The sequence below is a fragment of the Phlebotomus papatasi genome, chromosome 1, assembly GCF_024763615.1.
Source record: "Phlebotomus papatasi isolate M1 chromosome 1, Ppap_2.1, whole genome shotgun sequence".
Lineage (NCBI taxonomy): Eukaryota > Metazoa > Arthropoda > Insecta > Diptera > Psychodidae > Phlebotomus > Phlebotomus papatasi.
Genome location: NC_077222.1, coordinates 84096307 through 84122411, shown reverse-complemented (window position 1 = coordinate 84122411; position 26105 = coordinate 84096307). Strand labels below are relative to the sequence as shown.

The 26105-nt window shown below is 33.4% G+C and overlaps 1 protein-coding gene across 7 annotated transcripts in view; it reads left to right on the top strand.

The window, feature by feature from the left end:
• LOC129810435 (trithorax group protein osa-like) overlaps positions 1-26105 on the top strand; it is a 165220-nt gene that overhangs the window by 120801 nt on the left and 18314 nt on the right. For 3 of the 7 annotated variants that reach the window (XM_055860918.1, XM_055860913.1, XM_055860915.1), the window contains 6 exons: positions 7246-7393; positions 17079-17441; positions 17506-18291; positions 21863-22023; positions 22265-22309; positions 22943-23140. In XM_055860918.1, the coding sequence (XP_055716893.1) occupies positions 7246-7393; positions 17079-17441; positions 17506-18291; positions 21863-22023; positions 22265-22309; positions 22943-23140 (1701 nt within the window). The remainder of the gene's footprint in view (positions 1-7245; positions 7394-17078; positions 17442-17505; positions 18292-21862; positions 22024-22264; positions 22310-22942; positions 23141-26105) is intronic. The other 4 variants (XM_055860919.1, XM_055860914.1, XM_055860917.1 and 1 more) reach the window with 3 other exon arrangements.

Sequence of the window (26105 nt, the reverse complement as noted above, 5' to 3'; positions counted from 1 at the left end):
TCAAAATAATGGTCAGATTACATGTCCAATCGTTTCAGACTAATCCGTCTCGGCTTAAGCCGAGAAACGGTTTAGTTAATGGGAAACTTATGGGAATTTAGTCAAATCTTTATTTTGATTATAATTGCGTTAAGCCGTCTATCGGCTTAGGTCATAAGTGTGTTTAGGTCTAGATCATCACAGAATTCCTCCTTACAATCTGTATCTTATGACGGTAAAGATAATTATAAGTGATTCCGGGATCAAGCACATCAAGATTAGTAATAATCAGACACTTTTACCTACTACTGGAAACAATTTGGATGCTGATTTTTGAAATACGCCTCAATGTAAACAATTGTTTTGAGTGGTGAGTTCGAAAATTCAGGACAAAAGAGAACTTCTTTATTTTTTTATTGTCTCAAAAATGATTTGCATTTCGGAAAATCTTCTGCGTTCATGCGATTGCGAATTTGCGCAATTTTTTCAGTTTCTGCAATTCGTTAAGTTCGGAACAACTGTAATATCAACTAATCTAGTCAGGATACCCTTCTGGAAGGTTAAGTACATTTAGAATAAGAACAATCTTGATCGACGTCGTTCCGAAATACATCTGTGATGTCACTTCGAATATCAATATTTAAACTGTTCGTTGGAAAGAAACTATAGTGCACATCTAGAAATCTTCAATTCGAAGAACGTCTTTAAAACTAATTAATTTAGTCAAAGTTCCAGAAAGTAGATTTCAAGCGGAATGGGGTGAATTCGCCCTATACAAACATGATGTGTTCCACAGTCTGTAGTTTAAAGTTGAGCAAAATGAGGTGTTCCGGGGAGCCATGTACATACAATTTATATAATGTATATTGTATGTACATTTTGGGGCCACACAGGGGGATGGATATTTTATGTGTAGTGTTGCTGAATGCACTCATGCATATTTGGAAATTGTTATGATTTAAATTTTGCCAAATGGGCGCTGGGCGGTTGATGCAGTAAATTAAAATTTTAATTGATGCACCACAAATTTATGGGGGAAAATGTATTTGTTCAAATTGCTCCATACACTTGTACATACCATCACTATATATTTTATCCAAAATTATGCAATCCTGTATGTCTGTATTTCATCCTAATATAGGGAATATAGAGTGCTTTTTGATGGAATAATTACATTGCTGGACTATATCCCAGAAAAAAAAAATCATTGTGGTATATTTTATCCATTTTTAAAAAAATTATTTTGTGTTTTTTATTATGATTTTTATTAATTTTTAAAGAGATATTAGGCTACTTCTGAATAATCTTAGCTTTACTAAATTTTATATTAGGGGTAAATTTTCTTAAAGTGGTTTGGTATAAATAAAAGTAGGCAATATAGAAGAGTTCTATAGCAAAAGGGAGGAATGGAAAAGATGACAGTTGTCTGAAGGAAGTCTTGTGGTTTGAGTTAAAATAAAAGTGCAAAGAAGAAGGCTCAAAGTACAACTGACATGACGTGTTGCTTGACAGGAAATGATGATTGAAATCGCCAGAGCGAAACACAACTTTCCAACGAAGCGACAATCTTGTAGAGTATCTAATGATAGAAATGTCTCAGAGAATTTCTCAAATTTGTTTGTATCTTTCGTTCTGTCTTAATTATATATATATAATTTATATATGTATAAAATCCTTGTTCCTAAGAACATGAGGTTAGCCACAGAGAGATATGGTAGGCAAATGTCTGAAAGGTGGTTAGAACAAAGTAGAAAGCAGTGAATTTGTGTGAAATACAAAATCTGAGTATATTGCACGTGTCGACACTTCATTCAAGATAAATGGATGGATATATTGTTGTAGAGTGTGAGGGATGATATAGGTATAAAAGCCTACCCTTAAGGCTTGTGCGTTTGGAATGGGTTAGAAAGAAAGTTGATGTAGTCACATGGTCCGGCGGCAAAATCACAAAACAATTTTATGTGGGTGCTCGTCAAAGCTATTTGTTATGTACCCAATTCCGACTTCAAGTTCATATAGGGATCTATATGGTAGCACATAGAGGTTTTTGTTGAGAGCCACAGACATAAGGGGTATTTCTATTTTTTTGTTGTTGTTGGTTTATGTCTACATGACACCGCAATTTTCATATTTAACATTAAATTGTTTTCAACTATCAAGTTCATTTATAAATATGACAGTTTGCAAGGTTGGCAGAATAAGTCATTGCTTGTGCGAAATGGTGAAAACTTTGGAAGCATTTTGGGATAGAGGCTGATACTAGCATTTGTTTCTGTCTAGTGGAAAATCAGGAGAAATGATGCCGATGAATGTTGGAACATGTGACAGAGATTTTGAGACAAACTGAATGGAGCTTATAAAGTGAACTATTCACATTGCACTGTTATACTAGAAAGCAAAGCACATATATGCAGTTTCAGACCGAAAACCCCGTCTGAAACCTCAATATACGTTGTGGATGTGACTTGCAGTACAAAATTCTAGGGGGTGGTAGGGGGGAACTTTTGGGAACCCGAAAATCCAATATGTAGAATATGCATCGTGTGCCGAGTTAGAACGGGGTTGTGAGATGGATGACTGAGGGTGTATGTTATAAATTGGAAGAGCAATGCCGCAAAATGTCGGAAGCCGAGGATATGTATAGTGACTCTCTGGAAGTGGAGGAAAATGTGTATGATGGTGCTTTAGTGTTCCTGAAAATCCTCACAGCCGCCGCCACCCTGAAGCATAGGATGATAGTGAAAGTTTTGTTGAAATCCAAAACGCGATTTGTGCACACACACTCCCCAGCACGTGTATAGATGAATGACGAGAGAATGAGAGATGCTGTAGGAGTTTGAGAGAAGAAGGCTTTTTGTACGGAATAAGGGTGGTAGGGTATGTTTTAAAGGCTGTTGACGTTGAACTTCTAGCTTGCTGTGTGGGGAATGTAATAGGGATGGGGTATCCAGAGAGAATGTGGGTGAGACTGACAGAAAGAGACGGAAAGTGCTTTATAGGGGGAGGGTTAGGTATGTAGAGGATGATGCCGGTACAAAATTGGGTGAAAGGAGATTTCGCTTTCCTTTTGCTGCAAATGAACGAAACACAAATGTGTGTACATTTTACGGTACAATAGATACTCAGGGCAGTTTAGTGCGTTTTGTTGTTGTCGTCGCTAGACGCAACAGGGAAAATTTATCACAAAAGTAGAGCAATAAGGTCAAACGCCACTAGACAAAATTTCAGCTGCACTTCAAAGTCGATGTCAAGTTTAAATGTTTTCTACAGACTGACATGTCTGGGGATAGGATAACTAAAACATTTTGTACCTGTCTGATAAACAGAAGACATATCATCGAGAAGAATACACCATACCCATTATCGTTTCTGTTCACTGAAGATCGTATACAATGGATATATATGGGGGGGAAGGGTTTTATGGCATGAACTTCATTTATTTACATTTTTGCTGTATTCACTTATAGTTTCACTTTACGATAGGACAGGGCCATAGACACCAGAGTGAGAGGAAAAAAAAATACGCGTGGAGAAAACGACCCTCAAGGTCGTTTCGTGTCTATCTTTTCTAGTTAAATAATAGCAGCATAATAATAATACGGTAATTGATAAAAGGAGCTTGTGTGTTGATATTGTGCTTTAGTGGAATGAGAAAGTGTGTTAGAAATGGTAAAGTTAATTCAAGTTATCGGCACTCAAATCGTTATTATTATTTATATGCGGTGAAAGAAGATTGGAGAGGGAGAATGAGATACTGACCTGCCTGAAATAATTTTCTCAGTGTCGACAATGACGACGAAGAGTAGGAAGTATTTTACTGAAAAAAAAAAGAAGTGTGGTGGCCTTTTAATTGAATGCTCGAAAAACCATGTGGTGCCTATAGTAACATCCAAATATAATATAAAGCATAGTATAATGAAGTTGTGTAAATATAATATATGTATATAAACAAGAGGAAAAAGATATATTCCCATACCCATCATCACGTCATCATTAAGTGAGGCCAGTTCATGAATTGAGACAGACTCACTGGGGCCATTTGATGACGATGGTGAAGGCAAAAAAAAATCGTTCATTATCTTATCTTCGTCTTTTCATCACTCTTCTCTCTTTTTGTTATTAATTTTTATTTTGGTTTGTTGGTGTATATACTGACAATAAGGAAGAGAGGTTATCGATCTCTTTACCTTGTATCTACTACTATATATAATGCTTCCAATCTCTATACCTGACCCTCACACCTGCTTTGGAATACATATCACTTAAATTCTGTCTCTTTTGCAGAGATATCCAATTGCAAAAGCGATTCACTTCCAATCTTAATAAATTGAATTGAATATTCTAAAATTCACTTTGTTCAATACGTTGGAAATAAATCAATTTTGAATTTTTTTTCCATTACAGAAAGACTTGTGATTTTGATTTCTAATATTCAATTACTAAAAGAACTATATTTTACAAATGCACTTAAAAAGACTTATAGGACTAAGTAAAATAAATTTCACTGTTACAATTATTACAATTTACAAAGTACTTTCAAAATCTTTTAAATAAATCGTATTTTCCAATCTTAAATTTGAAAAGTGTTGAAAGATTGAGGAGAAAGAAACAAGAAGAGAATAAGAACAAATCCTGCACTCAAGAGCAACTCGACAAGGTTTTGGAAGCCTTTCGTCCCGGTTTCTCTTACACTATTTGTCTCCAATTAGAAACTATCCCTTGTCTCTATTTGGATTAATTTGTTTCCAATAAAAGCATTTTGCACTCGTGTATTTTTCTTGTATTTAAGAAGTTTTCAAATTATATCTAAAGAGATTTAACTAAACAGTAACATTCTACAAGAGTCAAGGAGCAAATTTACGTACAGTAGACTCTCTCTCAATCGTGAATATGGGGCAAAAGCGATAGAATTTAGCGTCAAATCCTTTGTAAATTCCACAAAATGTGCTCAATTTTAAAAAATCGCGATAAAATAGGAAGAACTACAGCGAATTTGAGCAAATTAGCTTCATAATTAAGCGTGAAAACTGTCAACAAAATTTGACGCCCGATTGAAAAACAGCCGATTGAGTGAGAGTCTACTGTAATTCTCTTCAGAAAATCTTCTGTCAAAGTTAAAGCGTCTGGAAATGGTTTTGAATTAGGACATTTACCCTACCTAATCCTCTACTGCCAAATTCTATAGGTTAAATCAAGCTCTTGTCAGTTGGTCTGCGGAGTTGAAGCCATTTTTTCGTACTTCCATTTAAATTCATATAAGAATTATTTTTGCACTTGCGACCGTTACACAAAATATCTTAAAAGTTAGAAGTTCTTTCGTAATTATAAGATCGGGTACTCTGTGGAGGGATAAAAATACTAGATATCTGTTTAAATACATTTACCGTCAGAGCACAGTGAGCTGAGTTCGAGATCAATTTATGAGTTAGCTTTAAAATAGCTTCATATGAAAAACTCAACTTGGCAGAGGCTTGGGTTAAATTAGGGATCAGCCTGAATCTATTTGGCCCTTAAGGGGCTCTAAAGGTGTTAGACTTCTGATCACTTGTTAACTCAAGTATCCAGTTTATCTATCTAAATGTGTTTAAAAAAAATCCTTTAGAACGTTTAGATTTTGACTATCGAGGGAAATATGAATGAAATCTTAGCCCGATTAACTTGCAAGATACGCCCAAAAATGAAACACAGACAGGGGTTTGGAGAGGGTAACTGCGAAAAAAACGTTTCTAGTATTTCCGTTTATTAAAAGGGTAATAATCAAATAGCGGAAATGGATATGTCTCACCATTTCACCCCTCTAAGGCGATAAGAGGGAAGTGAGACCCCATTGAATTGGGGTACCATTGAATTAGGCAATTTTCTGCTATTTTTAAAAGGTATTGACGCTTATCATAATTTAGCTTCACATTTGGTTTCTCAAACTCACTTTTATCATCAAGTCCAGTTCCGTTTAATAATAGGAGAGAAAAGATCTATTTCATACGTGGTCTAATTCAATATATCCCATTTTCACCTATACCAGGGCTTTAATTATTCTTAAATCTTCTGATTCACATAATTATGTAAAAGTTATAATAAGCCTGAGAGTGAGCAAAAGTATAAATACGTTTACAAACAATAACTAATTAAAAACGAAATTTAATATTACTATTATTTTTATTAAAATTTTCATTTTTTAAACATAATAAAAACAATTGGAAATTAAGTGAAAAGAAGGGGAAATGTGCTAAATTTCGGACATGTTGCATTATAAATCGCAAATTCCTAGGTTAAAAATGTAATGTTCCGTGCAACTTTAAAAAAATAGTTGATCATAAAATTAGTTTGAACTTGAACACATTTAAAACAGAATAATACTAAATATAGATATTGACTTTGTATGCTATATCGGACACCACGTTTGTCGAAATCCCCCGCCTCACCAGAATTCTTTCAATGATTTTTCAACAGCGTGTCGTTTTTAGTGACGACGATATTTTGTTTCTGTGGCGTTGTACAACCTCATTGAAATTGAAAAAAAACTTAAAATTAATAGAATTGAGAAACAAGAAAAAAACTGTCCAATATTTCAGGCTGTCCGAAATTTAGTTCAATTCCTCTATCAGTATAGTTACTTATTCAACCCATGAAATGTACTGAAATAAAACAAAAGTTTTCAAAAATACTTAAAATAGGGCATTTGGATTACTAGACAGATAGATACATGAAAATTAAATAAATAAATATATTTTAAAATGCGTTTAATGTTTAATGTTTAACCACTATTGGCACTATTCAAGTGTTAAATGATTTAAAAGAAAGTTCTTGTTAACTGTTTAAATTTAAACGTTGTAAAAGAACAATAACAATTTAATACAATAAAAAACTTTTATAGAGAATTTGAAAAATTTTTGAAATGCCAAATTTGAGAACATATTATAGCAGACCCCTATCGTAATTGCATTTTGAAAAATTTTCGCTTCCTCTAAATATTTTAATTTCAAAAGTCAGCCCGTTATTGATAGGGGACCCTCCGGTGGTGGCCAGTGGATTTGAAGTCACTTCACAAAAAGGCCACCACCGGAGAGTCCCCTATCAATACACATCACGCCAGTTCTTCATCCAATTGTCAGCCCGTTATTAGTTATTTGATACATAAAATTCAAAACTCAAGTATTGGTAGTGACTTTTTGATTAGATGTGATTGTAAAATTTTCATAATTTGTAGTTTTACAGTAATATTTTCAGAGATAATCTTTCTAATATTGTATTCTCTATTCTTTGCAGGATTCAACGGGTCAAAATAGCAATGATAGTTCAAGCGGTGGTGTTGGTGCGGCTATCGTGCCTCCAGGAACGCCAAATTCTCAAGCGATGAGACCCACACCATCTCCAACCGGATCTTCAGGATCGCGATCTATGTCGCCGGCTGTTGGTAAGTTGAGTTGTAATTATATGTGAAGTATGTGAAGGTCCTTTAGTCCTTTAAATGTTTTCGAGTGTGTCTGGGTATTTTTTTTCCTTAATTCTTACAATGCTATACCAATGAAGCATTTCGGTTACATCTATAACATCCTATTCTTTAAATGTTTTTTTTATTACTTTTTATGGAATTTTTTTTAAATATTCTTATTTTGGGAAACTATGGGGTAAAATAAAACAAGTCATAATTTTTAAAAGACTATTTTCTTCCAAGATATAAAGGACTGGGGAATGATCATAAAATCAAATTGCAAAAAGCACATTTCCCTTAAGAGATAGAGGAAAATACTTCGTATCAAAGTTGTAGTCCGGTATATTGCCTATAAGAATGTGCTAATTAGAAATCCATCGAGTCTGGATCATGAAAAAGTACCACTTTTTCACATTTTGTTTCGGGCTACCCTACCTCTAGCCCAATTTGATCTCGCGAGTATGATGTGAAATGCCTTCGATGTGTTCTACGTCTATGTCCAATAGACTATGTGTGCATACATATATATTTTGTGGAATTTCTGGATACCTATTCCAGTGTTCTTTTGCCGCCTTTTTTCCCTTTAACAATATATATACAAACAGTTAAAGTCCCTTTTTTCTGCCGCCGTAAACTTTATATAATGTTCATACGTAAATATATATTTATATGTATATATATAAATATATATATCGCCACACTTCCTTCTTTCATTCATTCATTCATTCATTATATCCTCATTCATTCATGCATTGTGAATGTGCGCCTTTTTCACCGTGGTGATCTCCAAAAATTGAAAGGATGAGGGATGAGAATTTTGCGAGAAAAGAGACACCAAACCGTAAATTCCATATACTGTATACATATTTGCGTGAAATTGGGTGATTGCGAAGCATAAAAAAGTATATGTGGAGTAGTTTATATGTTTCACGAAAAAAAAGAGACCTGAAAGTGTTCAAAATGCACACAACATGTGATGAAAAAAAATCAGTGCATCAACACCGATGGAGGAATCAATTTCACTTTCTCTGCTTTCTTCACGAGAACAGTTGTGAGTGGTATTTTATGAGATTGCAGTACAATCTGATCATTACAGTTTGATTCAACTATATGTCCTTTCTCTTTCACTGTTTAGTTGGATTTATTATGACATCAAGTACAATATTGATTAAATGATTTGGATGATTACGTCAAATGGGACACTTACTTTTTATCGGGACAATTTTTAGTTTATACAGAATTTAGTTTATGACTTTCTTGGTGCAGTTCGTCCATAAATAATAATGATAGGCCAGACCACCACTTTAATATTCAAGGCTGAGTCAAAATTGTCCTAAATATCCTGAATGACCAGAAATTAGAAAAATTGAGCTAAGACTTAGGTTTGAAGCCTGTATAATGTAAATTCCTTACATATTAGTTTCCCACTAGCTAATTCAAAAAAGCTTAGTTTAACGGCGTTATCACACTTGCACATTAAAATTTTAATGTGATTCACATTAATTGTCGCTTGTCAGCGTCCAAATATATTATTTGTGTCTTTGAGTCACTTAATATTTGGGGTTTTTCTATTTATTGATAAAGAACTGGACTTGGCCTGCAAAAATAAGTTTAAATTTACCTAAAGCATAAATATTTTTCACATTAAAAAATTAAAGTGAAAATCGCATTAATTTTTCGCATTAATGCTATAAATCAATTTATATCAAATTTTGCGGGCCAAGTCTACCTTTTTATCAACAAATAGTTCAAATTTTGAATATAAAATGATTCAAACACACAAATTACACATTTGAACTCTCACCAGCGACAATTAATGTGAACCATATTAAAATTTTAATGTGCTAGTGTGATAACACAGTAAGATTAAGCTAAGTCTTAGTCAGAAACTGATGGAAATATAATTTAATAATTATTTTGATTAAAATTACGTTAAGACGTCTCTCGGTGTAAGTGTGTCCAGCACCTAAGGACTGAAAGGTTTTTGGCTTCTCCTCAGTCACCAATTAAGTCATCTTATGTGCTAAACACACTTACGGCTTATGCCGTGAAACGCTTTAACATAAAATCAAAATAATAATTCGACTACATTCCCATCAGTATCCCACTAAGCTGTGTCTAGGTTTAACCCTTTAACGACGAGATGGTTTTCGCTGACCGAAAATCAGCAATAAAAATGAAACCGATGAACAGAACTTGTAAAACGTCTTACATCTAAATTTCGAAAAGCAAATAGAGTCTGATTTGGTGTATTTTTTGTCTCTATGAACGATAGGGACAAAAATAGCCCAAAAATTTAAGTAATTTTTCTGACAATACAAATGACTGATAATTTTCACTATGACGAAAAATAGTTTCCTTTTCCAAAACGGTGTTGCTTAAAAAAATGAAAGTATAAAAAATAATTAATTTTCAGTATGAGAATTTAAAAATTCGTCATTTTTTAAGATTAAATATTTATCATATAGCAAATAGGTGAAGACTTGCAAAAAATATCCTAGATTCCCTCAACCTTCTACTTTGCAATTACATATAAATACAAGAAAAAAATAACTTTAGGTAGTCAGGAATAATTATTTTCTTTATGGGACACCGGTGTTCCAATCGTCCTTAAAGGGTTAAGCCGTAAGTCTGTCTAGGGCAATAAACGCAATAACGATAAAATGGCATGAGCCTCACGTCTGAAGCCGGCTTTAAGCCATAGGACTAAATGTAAAGTCTGAAGAGATCATTATCTTTAGATTTTTAAATTATTTTATCTGATAAATGCCTGAAAATCAACTCAACTATTTCTTTCTTACATCTCTCAACTGCATAATGAAATAGTATTAGTTTTATTATTTCTATCAATAATTTTCATCTATCTAAAAGCTGTTTAATTTGATGTGCACGTTTTTTCACATATATAAAAAATAATTTCCTCTTGCTCTCTATTTTACCACTATCAGATCATGATAAAATTTAAGTTCAGAAGATATCTTTCTTTTTCTTCTTGTTGTATTATTTCCGTTATAAAATCTTCACATGCATATTAGTTTAAGGTTGTATAAGATTTTTATGCTGAATAGAAAAAAATGCAAATGCAACAAGGGGTAACTCATTCCCATTTTTTCTGACAAGGGTTTCTGGTTTCTCGGGTTTCGCGACGCAGAAATTGGGTTTCTCGCTCGGGTTTCGCGATGCAGACACTGGGTTTCTCGGGTTTCGCGATGCAATTCTTGGGTTTCTCGGGTTTCGCGATGCAAAAAGTGGGTTTTTCGGGTTTCGCGAAGCGTTTCTCTGACAATTAACGAGGGTTTCTCAATATGAGTTACCCCTTGAAATGCAAGTAATCCAAGTAATACTAATTTTTCTTGAAAGCTTTATTCCTCAAATTTTAGTTTTCCTGTAAATTATCTCACTTTTCCTCTATTACAATTGAACTAATTGTTATTCATCAAGGAGTGTATTTATAGTAAAAAATTAAGTAGATAAAAAATTAAGATATGTAGATGAAAAAAACGACAAAATGCAACTTTTGTATTATAAATAATAACACATTCAATTCCAGTTGCAATTCAACCACATGCCATTCCTTCTTGTACAACATATATTCTTATGTACATTATACTGAATCAATTTACTGTTTGCGACGATTATAATGTGTGGTATATGTTGAAAAAGCTATAAATAAAGTCGTGTTACGTGTATATTTTATTATACATACATCCCATTATAGATAGATATGTGTATATACGATTAATGTGGATGACGTCGTCGTGATGTACATTTATACACAATATATATACTTATATCCACTTTTGCCTCAACTTCATTGATAATTATGATAATGGGAATCATGAATGAAATTCTTCAGTAAAATTCCATGCATATTTTTACTCTTCGACTTCACGTAATTTGTTCTCATTTAATTTTAATTCCTTTTTTTTCGTGCATTTCTCTGCTATTTGTCACACATTTGTTCTTCTTCTCAAGTCTGTTTATAACGCAGCTTTGTATTATTTATACTACTAATGTATTTATAGAGTCAATGTTATATACATAAATTATTTCAGTACTATTTGCAAAAACAAATGAATATCCAATCATTTGTCGTATTCTTAAGTAGATGTATAATATTTTTGTGTTTATATAACTGTGATTGTCTACACATAGGGTTCAACGATTTTTTTTCGTAGTCAATCTCGTTCACCATAATAACTTATTACAGGTTATTTTCTTACAAGTGTAAATAATGTATCTCATTTTTTTCATGATAAATAATGCCAATAATGTGAAATTCCACATGCACATAAAAGGTAGAGATGAGAGAACCGACTACAGAAAGATATACTTCAAGTGAAATTTTGACGCAAATACATAACATTAATTGACTGTGAAATTTGAAAAGTGTTTGAATTTCTTATTTACTCTTATGCAATATTACGTGAATGACGTCATTTCACTAAGATTTTCTGAGTTAACATGCAAATAAAATGGGTCAAATTGGTGAAGGTCAGTGTCTGGGGGCATTGCCGAGATCTCGATTCTTGTATTACATTATATCACAATAATATTCAAACTCCGGATAGAAAATTCAAACGAAAGGCAAGTGACAAGCAAATCCTATAATTCTATATGTCATACATACACCTATTCAGTTCTGATAAGATTATGAAGTATAATGTGTCATGAATTTGTATGATCCATTAGACACTGAAAAAATCAATAAAATTGGTTGCTATTTAAGATTTTGAGACTTTCAGAGACTGGGCTAAATCTCTAGTCTGAAGACCACCTTAAGCCGCTTCTCGGTTTAAGTCGTAAGTGTATCTAACCAAATAAAAAAAAACTTTGTGCTTAGATTCTGATCACAGTCTGGTGGACAGTCAATTGCCTTTTATTGAAAACATAAACAAGTGCGCTTTTAACATTGTATAGACAAAATTATTTTGTCTTGAGCGTCTTGAATTAGGGTAAGTGTGCCAAATTTCGGCATAGTTGCATGCAAGCGTCAAAGTCTCAAGTTTGAAATGTAATATTTTAAATACAAATTGATATTTTTTGTTCCTTCTTCTGAAAGAGTGTTGCTTGGAACCTTGTAAAGAGTTTACTGTCTTTATTTACTCTAAAATCATTCCTAATACATTTTAAAATGAATAAAAATGTAAACATAGCTTTGGTGCCCTATTTCGGCCACCTTCATTCTCATAGTTCCTTGCCCATCAGGAATTCTTCCAATGCCTTTTCACGTCATCTCGTTTGTCGAAGCTACATTTTTTGTTATTCTTTTGCATTGCATAATCTCTAGAGTATGTAAAAACTAAAAGTTCATGGAAATTCGAGGAACAAAAAAGGTGGCCGAAATTGCAAGCTGGCCGGAATTAGGCACACTTACCCTATGGTGGAGAAATTTCGTTTTGTGCTTTTTGATGTCTCAAATTTTCATCCGAAACATTATTAAACATAACCTGAACACCGCAGAATTCTTTTTTCATCTCCTCATTAATTAGGTCAGATAGGATCAATTCTGAAGAGCTTTTAGTCATGACTAGCAGTTAAATCTTACTACTAGCGGTACTTGTTCATCAGAAATGTAGCATTTAAGTATTTTCAGTAAATCAAGTACCATTTTTCAGAGTTCATTTCCTCATCAAAATCTTACTGTACTGAAATTACCGGAATGTTGCTTATCTCTTTCTCCTAAAAATGTATAGTTAGTAGTGAGACTAGACCTAGTGAGAGACTAGTGAGACTAGAATATCAGAGGATCTTCAAATGTTAATCAAGATAGATTTCAACTTGATAGTAAGTGTTAAATTTCTGCTGGTAATTGTCAGTTTAGATTAGTTCAAGGATAAGTAATTCCTTACACTGATACTAAGCAACAGTTAACAGCACTAGTCAAGGAAATTATTAGCAAGTATAACAACAGAAATGTAATAAATTTAATAAAGTAGTGAAATTGGACAAAAACAAATTATTAATAAACTTATAGATTGTTGATTGGCAAAAAGAAGTATTCAGTTAATTAGATATTCTAGAGACAAACCCTTTTAAAAATCACAAAATTTATGTTGATTATGGGTGGAGTTCGAGTTTCAAACGAGTTTTTTCGCTTAAACAATAATCTTTAATATTAGGTGAGATTCTTAACAATCTCACCTACTATTTTAAAAAGTGAATTTAATCAATTTGAAGTCACAAAAAACATATTTTCATTTTAATTACGATTTTTGGTAACGCATTTGGATACTTTGGAAAGTTTCAATCAAAATAAGATTTTTTTTTCATGTTTTTATATTCTTTTTTTTTTAGGAATAAGTGTCCTTTTTATCTCCGACAATTTTTTATTAACGCTGGGTAGTTACAGAAAAATTTGATAACATTCTCATTAGAATTTGGTTCTGTAAACTATTTTACTAATTAAAAACCGTTTTATTATCCAGATAAGAAGCTAGTTTAATGCTAAGTATAAAGATAAATCTGGAATATTCAACGGTATAGGATGTTTCAACTGAACTAATAACAAGCGCAATTGGTAGTAATAAATTAGATAGAATTTTTGAAGAAAAAATATGAAAAGTAATTTTCCTAAACGTTTTGCACATAATTGCGACATAATTGTAGCTTTAAAAATAGCAAAACCTATTAAAGATATTCTAACAAGCGAAATTATGCTATAAACTTTCTGAAGTTATGAAAGAGGACGAAGCAAGTAAAATATTTAGAGGTCAGATTCAGGGGAAAATGTTCAACTCGGGAAAATGTAATGGACAAGATTTTCAGAAGAGACGTCAATCTCTATCTTTACCTAATGTTTAGTTTTAATCAAGACGAAGAAATTGAATCCACACCTCAATCAGAAATTCTAGGCGGTGAATAACAAAGAGAATGTCCAACAATAGAATATAAAATTGGTAAAATTACTCTCTGTCTTTAAGATGTTGGCATTTTATTGAATTCTTAGAATATTGTATTGGAAGGTTATTAATGCTTCAAAAGCAATTAAGAGAATTATCATATATACAAGATGCTGTATAGAATTATTGATAACATTAAAGGGACGGCATTAGATGCATTAGATTGATCAGATAAATTTTGAGTTCAGTTACGTGATTATCATAGTTTCGCCTAATTAATTCAAATGAATTAATTGCAAATTACAGGTATATACGTATGCACAGCACATTCATCAACCTTTATATTAATACAGAGTTGATGTATAGATAATCTTTCAGTATATATGTATAAGTTTGCAAAACAGTGTGTAGCAATAAAAAAAAACTTAAAATGAACGCACGTGTATCAAATTATTGTCGGCGAATAAGAGAAGTAGAAGCATTCTTCATAATAATAATATGGCATTTAATTAAAAATGAGGTCGTTCGTCTGGCAATGATGGTAATGAAACGCGTGCGCCACGAAATTGCACATTTCACATCACACACTCTCATAGAATTCCTTCTTTCCTTTTTGCTAAAATATAGGGTAAGTGTGCCAAATTTCGGCATAGTTGCATATAAGCACCGAAGTCCTACGTTTGAAATGCAATATTTTTAATTCATATTGATATTTTTTATTACTTCCTTTTCGGGAAGGTTGTGTGGAACCTTTGAAAACTAGTTTATCATCTTTGTTTTCTTTAAATCTCTTCCTAAAATATTGAAAAGTTAATAATAATATGGACATTTCTTTGGGTTCCGGCCTCTTTGAGTGAAATACCGGCCACCTTTTTTCTGGCCACTTTTTGTGAAGCAATGGATGGAAAATTTCAAAACTTCAAACGGAACGAGTTTAGTATTTAGTTTAATACGTTTATATGACCCACTAGCCCTGAGATCTTCCGTGTAATTTGTCCTGAAGACCTGAAGAGTAGCATCTCAAATTTACGCGCAGAGTCCCGTAGCAATTTGCCCTTTCTGAACTCTTCCAAGGCATTTTCCACATCATCTTTTTCATAGAAGCGATGTTTTTTTTTTTCTCTGGACATTGTAGAACTCAGAAATTGAAAAAAAAACACAAAATGAATAAGAAATTTTGGAAAGCAAAAGATGTTGCCGGAAAAGGCAACACTACCTCATCGAAGAGACGCTCACAAAGTATATACATTTTTACGCGAAATAAAGGATCCAGCTGGGAAATTTCACCCGAAATTTAAAGATTGATTCACTATTAACACAAACAGAAACAATCTTTAATGAAAACTAATCAATTTTCATGAAAAACACCGAAGGAAAACCTTTTGCACTTCACCACAAATCGTAGAACTGCTAGAAACACAATCGATCTGTCACATTTTTTGTAAGACTCTTTCCACACTGAGTTTTTACAACGCAATGTAGGGTAGAGTCAGTACTTTTTCGCCAGTAAGCACTTTTTCGCCACCTACATATAAAATCACTTTTTAAGGGAATTATAAGCTCATGGAACTACGAATTGAGTATTATTTCGTGACCTCTAGTCCAACGGATCAGAAAACCATATTAGGTTCTTTGCCGAATAGATTATTTGCAAATTATTAAGAGAAATTCTCGACATGATGAACAATTACCAAAAAAAAATATGGAGTTCTTAAGAAACTTATCAACGCTAAGAGAAATTATCTTGCATTATTTTGTGTTTTTTGTTATAGAGTATTTGATATTTTTCACTGAAACTCAATCTCTTATTAACTAAACTTTATTATAATATCATTTATAATAACGTTATCTAAAAAAGTTAATTAAATTCAGATGTGGTGAAAAGGGCTTACTTTTTTCGGCTGTGTAAGTACTTTTCGCCACTCATTTTTCCAAGCATTTTACAAGTGGCGCACCTCGTGGAATTTAGTTGAAACATGCGTAATTTTCAATTGTTTTTTGTCGGAAATAAAAAATGTGCAAAAATTATTCGAAATACTCTAGTAATTGTCTGGTATCGGTGATAAATAAAAGAAAAGTACTGCGCCTTGTACTTTTGGGGGTTTCCGAAAGCTGCTGTTTCTTAAAAATCAATTAAAAACAAGTGGCGAAAAAGTGCTTACACAGTAGCGAAAAAGTGTTTACAAGGTGGCGAAAAGTACTGAAACATACATTCCTGTAGGAAATGTATTTTTTCAACTAGATGCCCAGAACTTCCCGGGAAGTCTCCTGGTTTAATAGAGAGACAATGCTTCAAAGCATCTGTACAGAAAATTTCATTTTATTTCGACAAAAATTGTAAGAATTACAAGGGGATAAAACCTTAAGGTGGCGAAAAGGGCTTACTCTACCCTAAATGCAAATTATACCTAAAATTTAAGTCTTTCTGTTTATATATCCTAAAATGAATAAATATTTAAAAGCAAAATGAATTCATTGACTATTCGAAGATAACATATATAATTTTAATTAATTTATTTCCATGGCCGAAATTACACTCAAAGTGGCCGAAATTAGAAGCTGGCCGAAATTTGGCACACTTCCCCTACTTGCTATTTAATTTGTTAAATTCCGGTGAAAAACCAACAGGAGACTCTCTAACTAAGCTCTCTATTATGTTATGATGAAAAGACAAAAATGCTAATTTAATGTTTTTCTAATGCCTCATAAATTTTATGTGTGAAATATGAGGAAGAGCAGAAGTGATAGTTTTTCCTCTATTTGAGCTAAATTCCGCATATTCCTGATATTCAATTTTGGTTTTTTTGCATAATGTGCTTCAATAGGTCAGCAAAACGTTCAGATGCCACCACGTCCTTCTAGTAGTCATTCTCAGGTTCCAAGTCAAGCACCTCAGAGTACGCAAAATAGCTCATCGCAACAGCAGCATCAGCAGCAATCACAGCCACCACCGCTGGATCCTGCAACATCACCTGTTCGTCCACCAACGGCACCTGGAACGAATCAACCGCAGCAACAGCAACAATCGCCAGCAATGGCAGCAGCTCAGGGCAGCTACCAAACACCACCACCGCCCCCACCTCATATGCATGGTGGTTACAAAATGGGACCTAGTCCTGGACCTGGACCAGGACCTGGACCTCAAAATATGTCTCCATATCCGCCACAATCTCAACAGTATTCTCCAGGTGGATAAAGATGACATCTCCGGGTCTAAATTCACAAAAACTGACTTATATTTTTTTCCTTTAGGAAATTACTCACCTCGTCCTCAATATCCTGGAAGTTATGGACCAGGTCCAGGAGGACAACCGCCACCATCGAATAGTATGCCACCGGGTCCGGGTCAGTATCCGGGCAGGCCGATGCCCAATCACGTTGGACCACATTCTCAGTTTCCGCCTTATCAGCAAAATTGGGGTCCACCGGCTCCACAGCCGGGCAGTGGTATGATGGGAAATCATGTGCAACAGCAGCAGCAGCAGCAGCAGCAGCAACAACAACAGCAGCAGCAGCAGCAGCAACAACAACAACAGCAACAACAACAGCAGCAACAACAACAACCAGGTGGAAAGAATGCCCCACCGCCACCTCCAGGGCCACCAACAGGAGGCTCCCCACGACCACTCAACTACTTGAAGCAGCATCTACAGCACAAGGGTGGCTACGTGGGTGCCCAGAGCCCAACACCGCCACAGGGCTATGGGAATGGACCGGGTATGCATCCACCAATGGGTCCGCCACATCATATGGGTCCACCAATGGGACCGACAGGTAGTATGGGACCACCATCTTCGGCACCACAAAATACACCAACAGTCGTTGTTGGGGGTACACCAACGCCAAGTTCTGGTGCTCCAGGTGGTCCCAATAGTCATTCAGATGGCAGTGTAACACCCGAAGGACCCCAGGATAATGGTATTAGTTCATCGGGACCGACTGGATCGCATCCGGTGACATCATTAGTAACTACTGGTCCCGATGGTGCACCACTTGATGAGGCCAGTCAACAGAGTACGCTTTCAAATGCTTCTGCAGGTAAGGAATATATCTCTCTCTAATTATATATAGCATCCCAACTGTTGTTTCCAATCTGATCAGTGTAAATTTAGACAAAAATAGTGACAATATCCAAAATAATAGACTAACCAAGAACCACTGAAGAAGACACGATATAGTGTCGAAAGCTCTGGAACCTTGAGTGTTTTAAATTTGGATTAAACCACCTCACCGTCGCTCACCGGAAGGACAATTTTGTCCTGAAACAGCAGAATATATGTAGCAGAAGCACTCGCTCTATGATGCAAGTGTCCCGGGTTCGAATCCCCTTTAGGTCACCAGGAATTTTTCTGGCGTTAAAGGTGTTCGGATTTCATCCAGTGAGCTTCACTGCACTTGATTCCACGGGCATGGGACTGACAACCTCATCCCGTACAAGAAAAAATATAATAATGCATGTCTAGAAATCCCCTTTCGGGGAGGCCTTGTTCCTTCATGGAATGTTGTGCCAGCATTTATTATAGCAGACTAAAATCTCTCCCGGCTCTCATACGTTTGGCTACTAAATTCCAAACCAAGTCCAAATTTACCTCAAATTAATTCCAAAATTACTTTACCAAATCCTCTTTCAAAGAATTCAGTTAGTCGCAATCTATTTTTAACTATTCCGGGATATATCAAAAAAAATATTTTGGTCATCAAATTTCCTGCTATATCTTTCTGAAGAAGTGCAAGAATAATTTTTGGCATACTGAACAATTTTAAAATGCTAAGTTACTAAGTTTTTCAATTTAATTGGAAAAAAAGTTTTGTAAAATTTACAAGAAGTTTGTCAAAAGGATCATCTTTCATATAGAGTTGGTAAATTTCAAGAAATTTCATGAATTTCCGCCTAAAGTAGATGGCGACTGCTGTGAAATTTCTGAAAATTTACCATCTCTACTTTCATACAGAATATGGAATAGTTTTGTCAAATTGGCTAACTGGATCTTGTTAAAAGTTTGTCAAATGATGTTTTTTTCCATATAAAATGTGACAAAAAATTTGTCAAATTGATAAAGAACATCCTTTTTACAAAATTTTAACAAGATCCATTTGTGTGCTTAACAAAACTTTGTTCTTCAGAGAAACGAAATGAGTTATTATGACCAACACGACCATTTCTTAGTTCAGCCAAAACTTTAAAAAAGATAGCAGATTATTTAAACAAAATAATTATAGATTGAGCTCAAAATTGTACCTGTTCAAAGATTACGTTTCAATTAATTAATGATTAACTTTCAATGCCTAGTTACTTTGACATTTTGGATTTGTCTTAGTTAAAAGCAAACTTGAAAAGAATTTTAAGGCTAAAATCATTCTATTACCCTCATTTTTAATGTAACTAAAAAAAACAATACATTTTAGTAATGTTTCCGACTCTTTTTGTATCAGAAAAATTTCAAGAAATCAAAAATTGAATCCTAGTTTTTTTCAAAAGTTATGGCGTTCAAAAGAAGAAAAAGAAGAGTGCAAAAAAGTGGGTTACTTAGATGCAAAACGTTTAAGAATGAATAGGAAGGAAATTTTGATTTCATGAAATTTTCCTGATCCAAAAGGTTTATCACAAATATAAATATTGTTTTCATCGCCTATAAAAGATTCATAAGTAGGGTTGAAGGAACACCTCTTCGACAGGGAAGCCCTATTGACACTTTTGTCAAAATGTTGAAATTTATTTAATGCATCCAATAAAATTTAAGTTAAATAACGTTTCTTCATTAATCTGCATTTTTTATTAGGATAAATGTTCGAATTTCGTATTCCAAATGGTACAGAGTAGGGTATCAATAAGTCCTGACACTAGTTCTTAAAGTGTCAATAGGTGTTCCTTTCACCCTACTATCCTTAATTGAGTTATTACCACTGGAGAAAGCCACTGGATCAAAGAAAACGAAAACTTTACTCCCTCGTACGGTTGTGAACTAAACTATAAGGTGTCAACCTTAAAAAATTAATCGACTTATCTCTCGTCCTAATTTATATTTTTATCTAAAGTTGTTTTTCGATTTGTAATGCCCAATGCACAATAACTTTTCTTTAGTAAACATATTTTTGACATTTCAGGGAGAGTGAGTTGAGATCTTGATCTAGATCTAGACATGTTTACAAAACAAAACAAAAGTTATTGTGCTCTGGTCATAAATCACTTGTGATGTTGCCAAAAAATGAAGTAGGTTCACTGTGGTCCCAATAAAACCGGATATATTGGGATTTAAATTAAAGAGACTTGAGGGTCATATGCTTTGATTGACGATTCTCTGTTCATAAATACAATTAATAATAAACAAAACGTTCACAAGATTCTCCTAATAAACCACAATCCGTGGACACCATGAGCTGCCGGTTCAATTGTACACACGATACCGTTTTCACGTCTCGCAATTCCGAAAGTAATCGACTGAAGTTACAATGTAATTGATTAGGATCGTGTGGCAAATCAAACTCAGCTTGTGGCTTCTATAGCTCACACAGAAATAAAAATAATAAAATTGTTTGTAAATCTGTCAATTGCTACAGAGAACATACAAAAGACTCGTGAATCATATAACCAACTAAAAGTTCGTAAAAGTTTGTGATTTTTTCACAAACATTGTTCATAACATGATCATCATCTAACAAACATTTTTGTTCTTTTACGAAAATTTGTTCGTACTTTTTCGTTTGTGTGGCAAAACTTTGCGAGCAAATGACAATATTTAACGAACATTTTTTGCGTATTTACGAATATTTGCGACCAAATGTTTGTAAAAGAGGAAGAAATGCATGTTAATTGATCATGTTACGAAGAATGTTTGTGGAAAAAGTACAAACTTTTACGAACTTGGTGGGTTATACAATTTATGAGCATTTCGTAAGTCTCCAAAAAAAAATGTTCGTAAAATTTTGTCATTTCTTCGTAAATGTTTGTTTTCCTGTCGAACATTATACGAACATTTACGAACAAATGACAAAGTTTTACGAACATTTTTTGTGTGTTTACGAACATTTACGAACAAATGTTTGTAAAAGTACAAAAAATGTTCGTCAAATGATCATGTTACAAACAATGTTTGTGAAAAAAGTACAAATTTTTACGAACATGTTTGTGGGTTATACGATTTACGAGCTTTTCGTAAGTCTGCCATATGATTTCACAAACATTTACGAACATTTTTACAAAAATTTGTTTTCTGTGTAGCCCTTTTTGGAATGTTTCAAGTTTTCCAAACTTGCACTAGGTACCTTACTCTGAAAAAGAACCTTCTGTAAAGAGGTCTTGTTTAGATTTTGTCAAAAGGATGTTGTTTACCAATTTGGTAAAACTTTTTCATACATTTTTTATGAAAGAACATCATTTTGACAAACTTTTAACAAGATCTAGTTGTCTGTTGATTTAACAGAACTTTTACATATTCTGTATAGAAGAATATCATTTTAACAAATTCTTTTTCAGAATATAGTCGTACGTTTACAAGTAATTTAGGGCAATTAAAAAGTCAACCTATCAATTTCTGATCCTAATCTAATTTGTGTGAACTTTCTTTAAGTGGTTTTCTCATTAAAATACTTAATTGTTTTCCAATTGCAGCATCTGCTGAAGATCCTCAGTGTTCGACACCGAAATCTCGTAAAAGTGATCAATACAATCAGAGCCACTTAGCGCCACCAAGTGCATCACCCGGTGCTCATCAGCAGCATGAAGATTTTGAAATGGGATCTCCAACATGGTCAAGAACACCAGCAAGTCCGGTTAGTATTTTTCTATATGAATAATCTTTTATAACTATATTATCATATTTGAAAATCTCGAATCTTTCTTTATTTTTAAATTAAACTATGGTTTATTTAAAATATTGTGAAAAATGCACTGATTCTTTAAGTAAAATTTTACACATTACTGTTTCTTTTTTCTTTATTAAGACAAATATTTTTGTTTTATTTATGGATAAAGAGATTATTTTATCAACATGTGTTATAAAATAAATTGCAGGTTTTTAACAGCCACGTTCCACAGGAAACTTACCGATCAACAAAGGTGGTTATTTTATTGAATTTTGTCAATATATTTCACACATTTTTCTTTTATATATTAACTCATTTAGTTATTTTAATTCACGATTAATTAAAAAAAAATATAATATGTAACTCACATTTTATTAACTTTTGTATATTATATTAATATCTTCGGTGAAAGGGATAAAAAGTAATTTGGCTTTGCTTTTTGTCTGTTACTTTCACGGTATAATAACAAAATTATTAACCTTTTCTGGTTCGTGGCTTCTCGATGTTTTTTTTTATAAAATAACAAAAAGAAAAATATTTTGAATTCTTTCTATTTACTAAATCAAAAAAAATTATATTTGGAAAATTTGGGCATAATGATTGGTGAAATATTGCAAAATTCATTAATATACAATTGGCAATTGTTTCATCTGTTAACAGCGCATATTCCACGAATAATAATTTTCTTTATTAAAATTATACAATTTGTTTTAGGGTATTTGGCTCTAAATTATGTAAAATGCATGACGCTTTAATGCAATATCTATTTATATTAACTTGATTTTTTTTTAAATAAGAATATCACATTATTTATAAGTTTTCAATTGATTTTATTATATTTTTACTAATAGTTTTTTTTCTGTTAAAAATTCATTTTCATATGAAGAAATCGGACAGCTTATGTAAACTCTACGATATGGATGATAATCCAGATCGACGGGTGTGGCTGGATAAATTATTGAGCTTTATGGAAGATCGTCGATCGCCTATAACAGCGTGTCCAACGATCTCGAAGCAGCCTCTGGATCTGTATAGGTTATATATGTTGGTTAAGGAACGGGGCGGATTCGTCGAGGTATGCAAGGTGCCGTAGTAGTTCCATTAGTAAAATACTAAATCAAACTTTGTTCAACTCATTTCTCTATGCTTTTTTAGGTGATTGCACTCTTTAGAAGTGACACACTGACAAATAATAACAATAGGCTTCTCATTCAACATCTATTAACCACTTGTATTTCTCTCTCTCTCTTTTTTTATATTATGGGGGCTTTTTACTAATTAATCACTCTGCAAATATGGAGAATTTATTACAAATCGATAACACAAATAACCATTAATTGCTGCAAATTCTTTCACATAATGTATAATGGCAGAAAATAAATAGGGGAAAGTGCACATGGATTCGTACAATCCCAGACTTCGTAATGACTAAATTTTTCCTATATTTCTCAACTTTAAATGTGACTTTGCAATGTATTTTAAAAACTAGGTACTTTTCCCTAGTTTTTAAAATAAAGGAGCGATGAATCACATTTATTTAAAAAAAACATACACAAAGAAAAATATTTTGTGAAATCCTTCATAACTGGGGACTTTCGAAATGCTCATAAATCTCATAACCTACAAAAATGTTCGTAAAAGTTTATACTTTTTTTACAAACTTTGTTCGGAACATAATCGCTTGACGAGCATTTTTTGTTCTTTTACAAACATTTGTTCGTACATTTTTGTTTATTTGGCAAAACTTTACGAACAAATGACAAACCAAGCTTGTTAAGTGATCGTGTTATGAATGATGACCTCAAGACCTTTCTCAAGAGTCTAAAAGATACAGTAGACTCTCGCTAATTCGGCTCTTTTAAGATCGGGCTACTTTTTAATTCGGCGGCAGTTAAATTCGAAAAAAGTTTGTCGCCATTTTTCAAGTTTGACTGCAATTATCGAATGAAGCAAATATCCTTAAATTTGCCACGGTTTGTCTTAGTTATGAAGTGATTTTGTATTATTAAGGAATTTTCATGAAATTTACAATAAATATGAGTACGTAAACTTAATATGTGCATGCAGATGAACAAAAAATCGTTGCATTTCGAAAAGTTTGTCGCACGAATTTCCCTCTAATTCGGCTGACATTTCGGTCCCAAATGCCCGAATTTTAGAGAGTCTATTTGTACTTCCTGGACAATCAGAATTCATTTAAATCAGAGAAAACGGTCAAAACTTCCCTGAAAGCAATCTCCCGCGTTGCCAAGTATCAAAATCATCGGCCATAATGCCAAAAAATGTCGCACCCGCTTGGAATTTTGTTACAAGGTTGGTGTCAAAAAGCAAAGCAAAAAGCAAAAGAAAAACCGTTACATTTGACGTCTAGATTTTTGGGGACGAGTGTACCCAAAAGGTTTGAACTAGTTTTTTTTCTTCAAAATTTACTAAATATTTATTTTCCAAATTTATGCAATTTGTAATTGTTAGTTATCATCCTTATTGGCCCTGAGAAGTTCTTCCTTATTCTGGTTTAGAAATATGAAAAAAAGTCACAATATCTGCAAGGAAGCACAAAATCGAAAATTCACGATTTTTGACCAAAGATATCTTAGCGCAGGAGTTAATTGGGATTCTGCAGAAAGATTTGGACATCCTTATAGTTTCCAATCATGCACAAGAATCGGTTTTTGTCGCTACTAAATAGTCTAAAAAAAGAACTTTTTTGCATGGATACCCAAAGTTCTAAAGCAGACGAAAGTGTTAGGGGAGCCTGTTTTATTGAGAAAATTTCCAAGTTCTGTCCACTTAGTTAGTCTCGAATCGTAGTCAGAAACACTAGGCTCCTTTGTCGATCTGTGGTTAATGCAAAAATCTCCGTGAACGATCTTTTGTCTTAAATTTACATTGGGGCCACGTATTTTCCTTCTAGCTTTTCCGGTTGAACTTGGAATGTAGGATTAAAGAGCTCTTATGGCTCCGGCACACCTTTAAGATCGATAAAATTTCATGAAATCAAAATTCGCGTCCCTTCCTCAAAAACTTTGCAGAAGTCTATCACAGTCTTTCGGTCTTCGACTAAAGTAATTTTAATTTAGTGTGATGTTCAAAAGAAGAAGAAGAGTGCGAAAGAGTAAGATAGCCATATGCAAAGCTTTATAGAAAGAAAGGGATGTAAATTTTGACTATGCAATTTTCCTGATCTAAAATGTGTGTTAAAAGCATTAGGACCGATTTTTTTTTCAGTCACCTTTCCTAGATTTCCTCTTCTCCCCCCGACTTTTCATCACTGATTTTTAGTTAATTTTCATTTTAGAAATCTCTGAGAATAATAAATTTTCTTGCTTTCTTTGATGATACAAGTGACAAGATCACAAAACTCATCAAATGTTTTGACACGGATGACGTTTCGTTAATTGTTGATGATCTTGATTTCTTGATCTTTAGCCGAGACGCATTCCTTTCGTTCAGTAATATACCCGATTTGAGAGCTTTCTCCCGTTGAGGTTTTTTCAGTACCGATTCGAATGTATATCAGAGAGAACTTACTTAAAAACCTGTTGGAAGTTCGAATATTTAAAGAAATGTGTTACCGATGTATATACAAAAGTGAGCAAGTTCAACAAAAAAAGCATTTATTTTAATAAAATTGAAATTCAAACGTTTTGCAATCCAAAAATTCCACGAAACTACACAAAAATTGTCTTTTTGTAGCAAAAGTTTTTACACTCTGTTGTTATCATTTTTAATTATTGAAGTGTTAATAATACCGAACTTCGAAATGGTAGAACAATCAGCGCTAAATCGGCGAATACGTGAACTTGCACATTAGACTTTTCTGCTTGATTTTCGAATAGGTCTTCACATTGTTTTGTGAGGAAAAAACAGAACAACGACGGTTACTGTTATTGCCCCAGTATTTAATCACTCCATAATCACCGAATAACTCTTTTGCCAGCTTTTTTGTGTGAAATTTCATAAATTTTCTCCAACTTGTACGAAAATTTAGTATGAAAATTCGTAATTGAATTTGAATTTTCGAACTTCAACGACTTTTTGTGCAAATA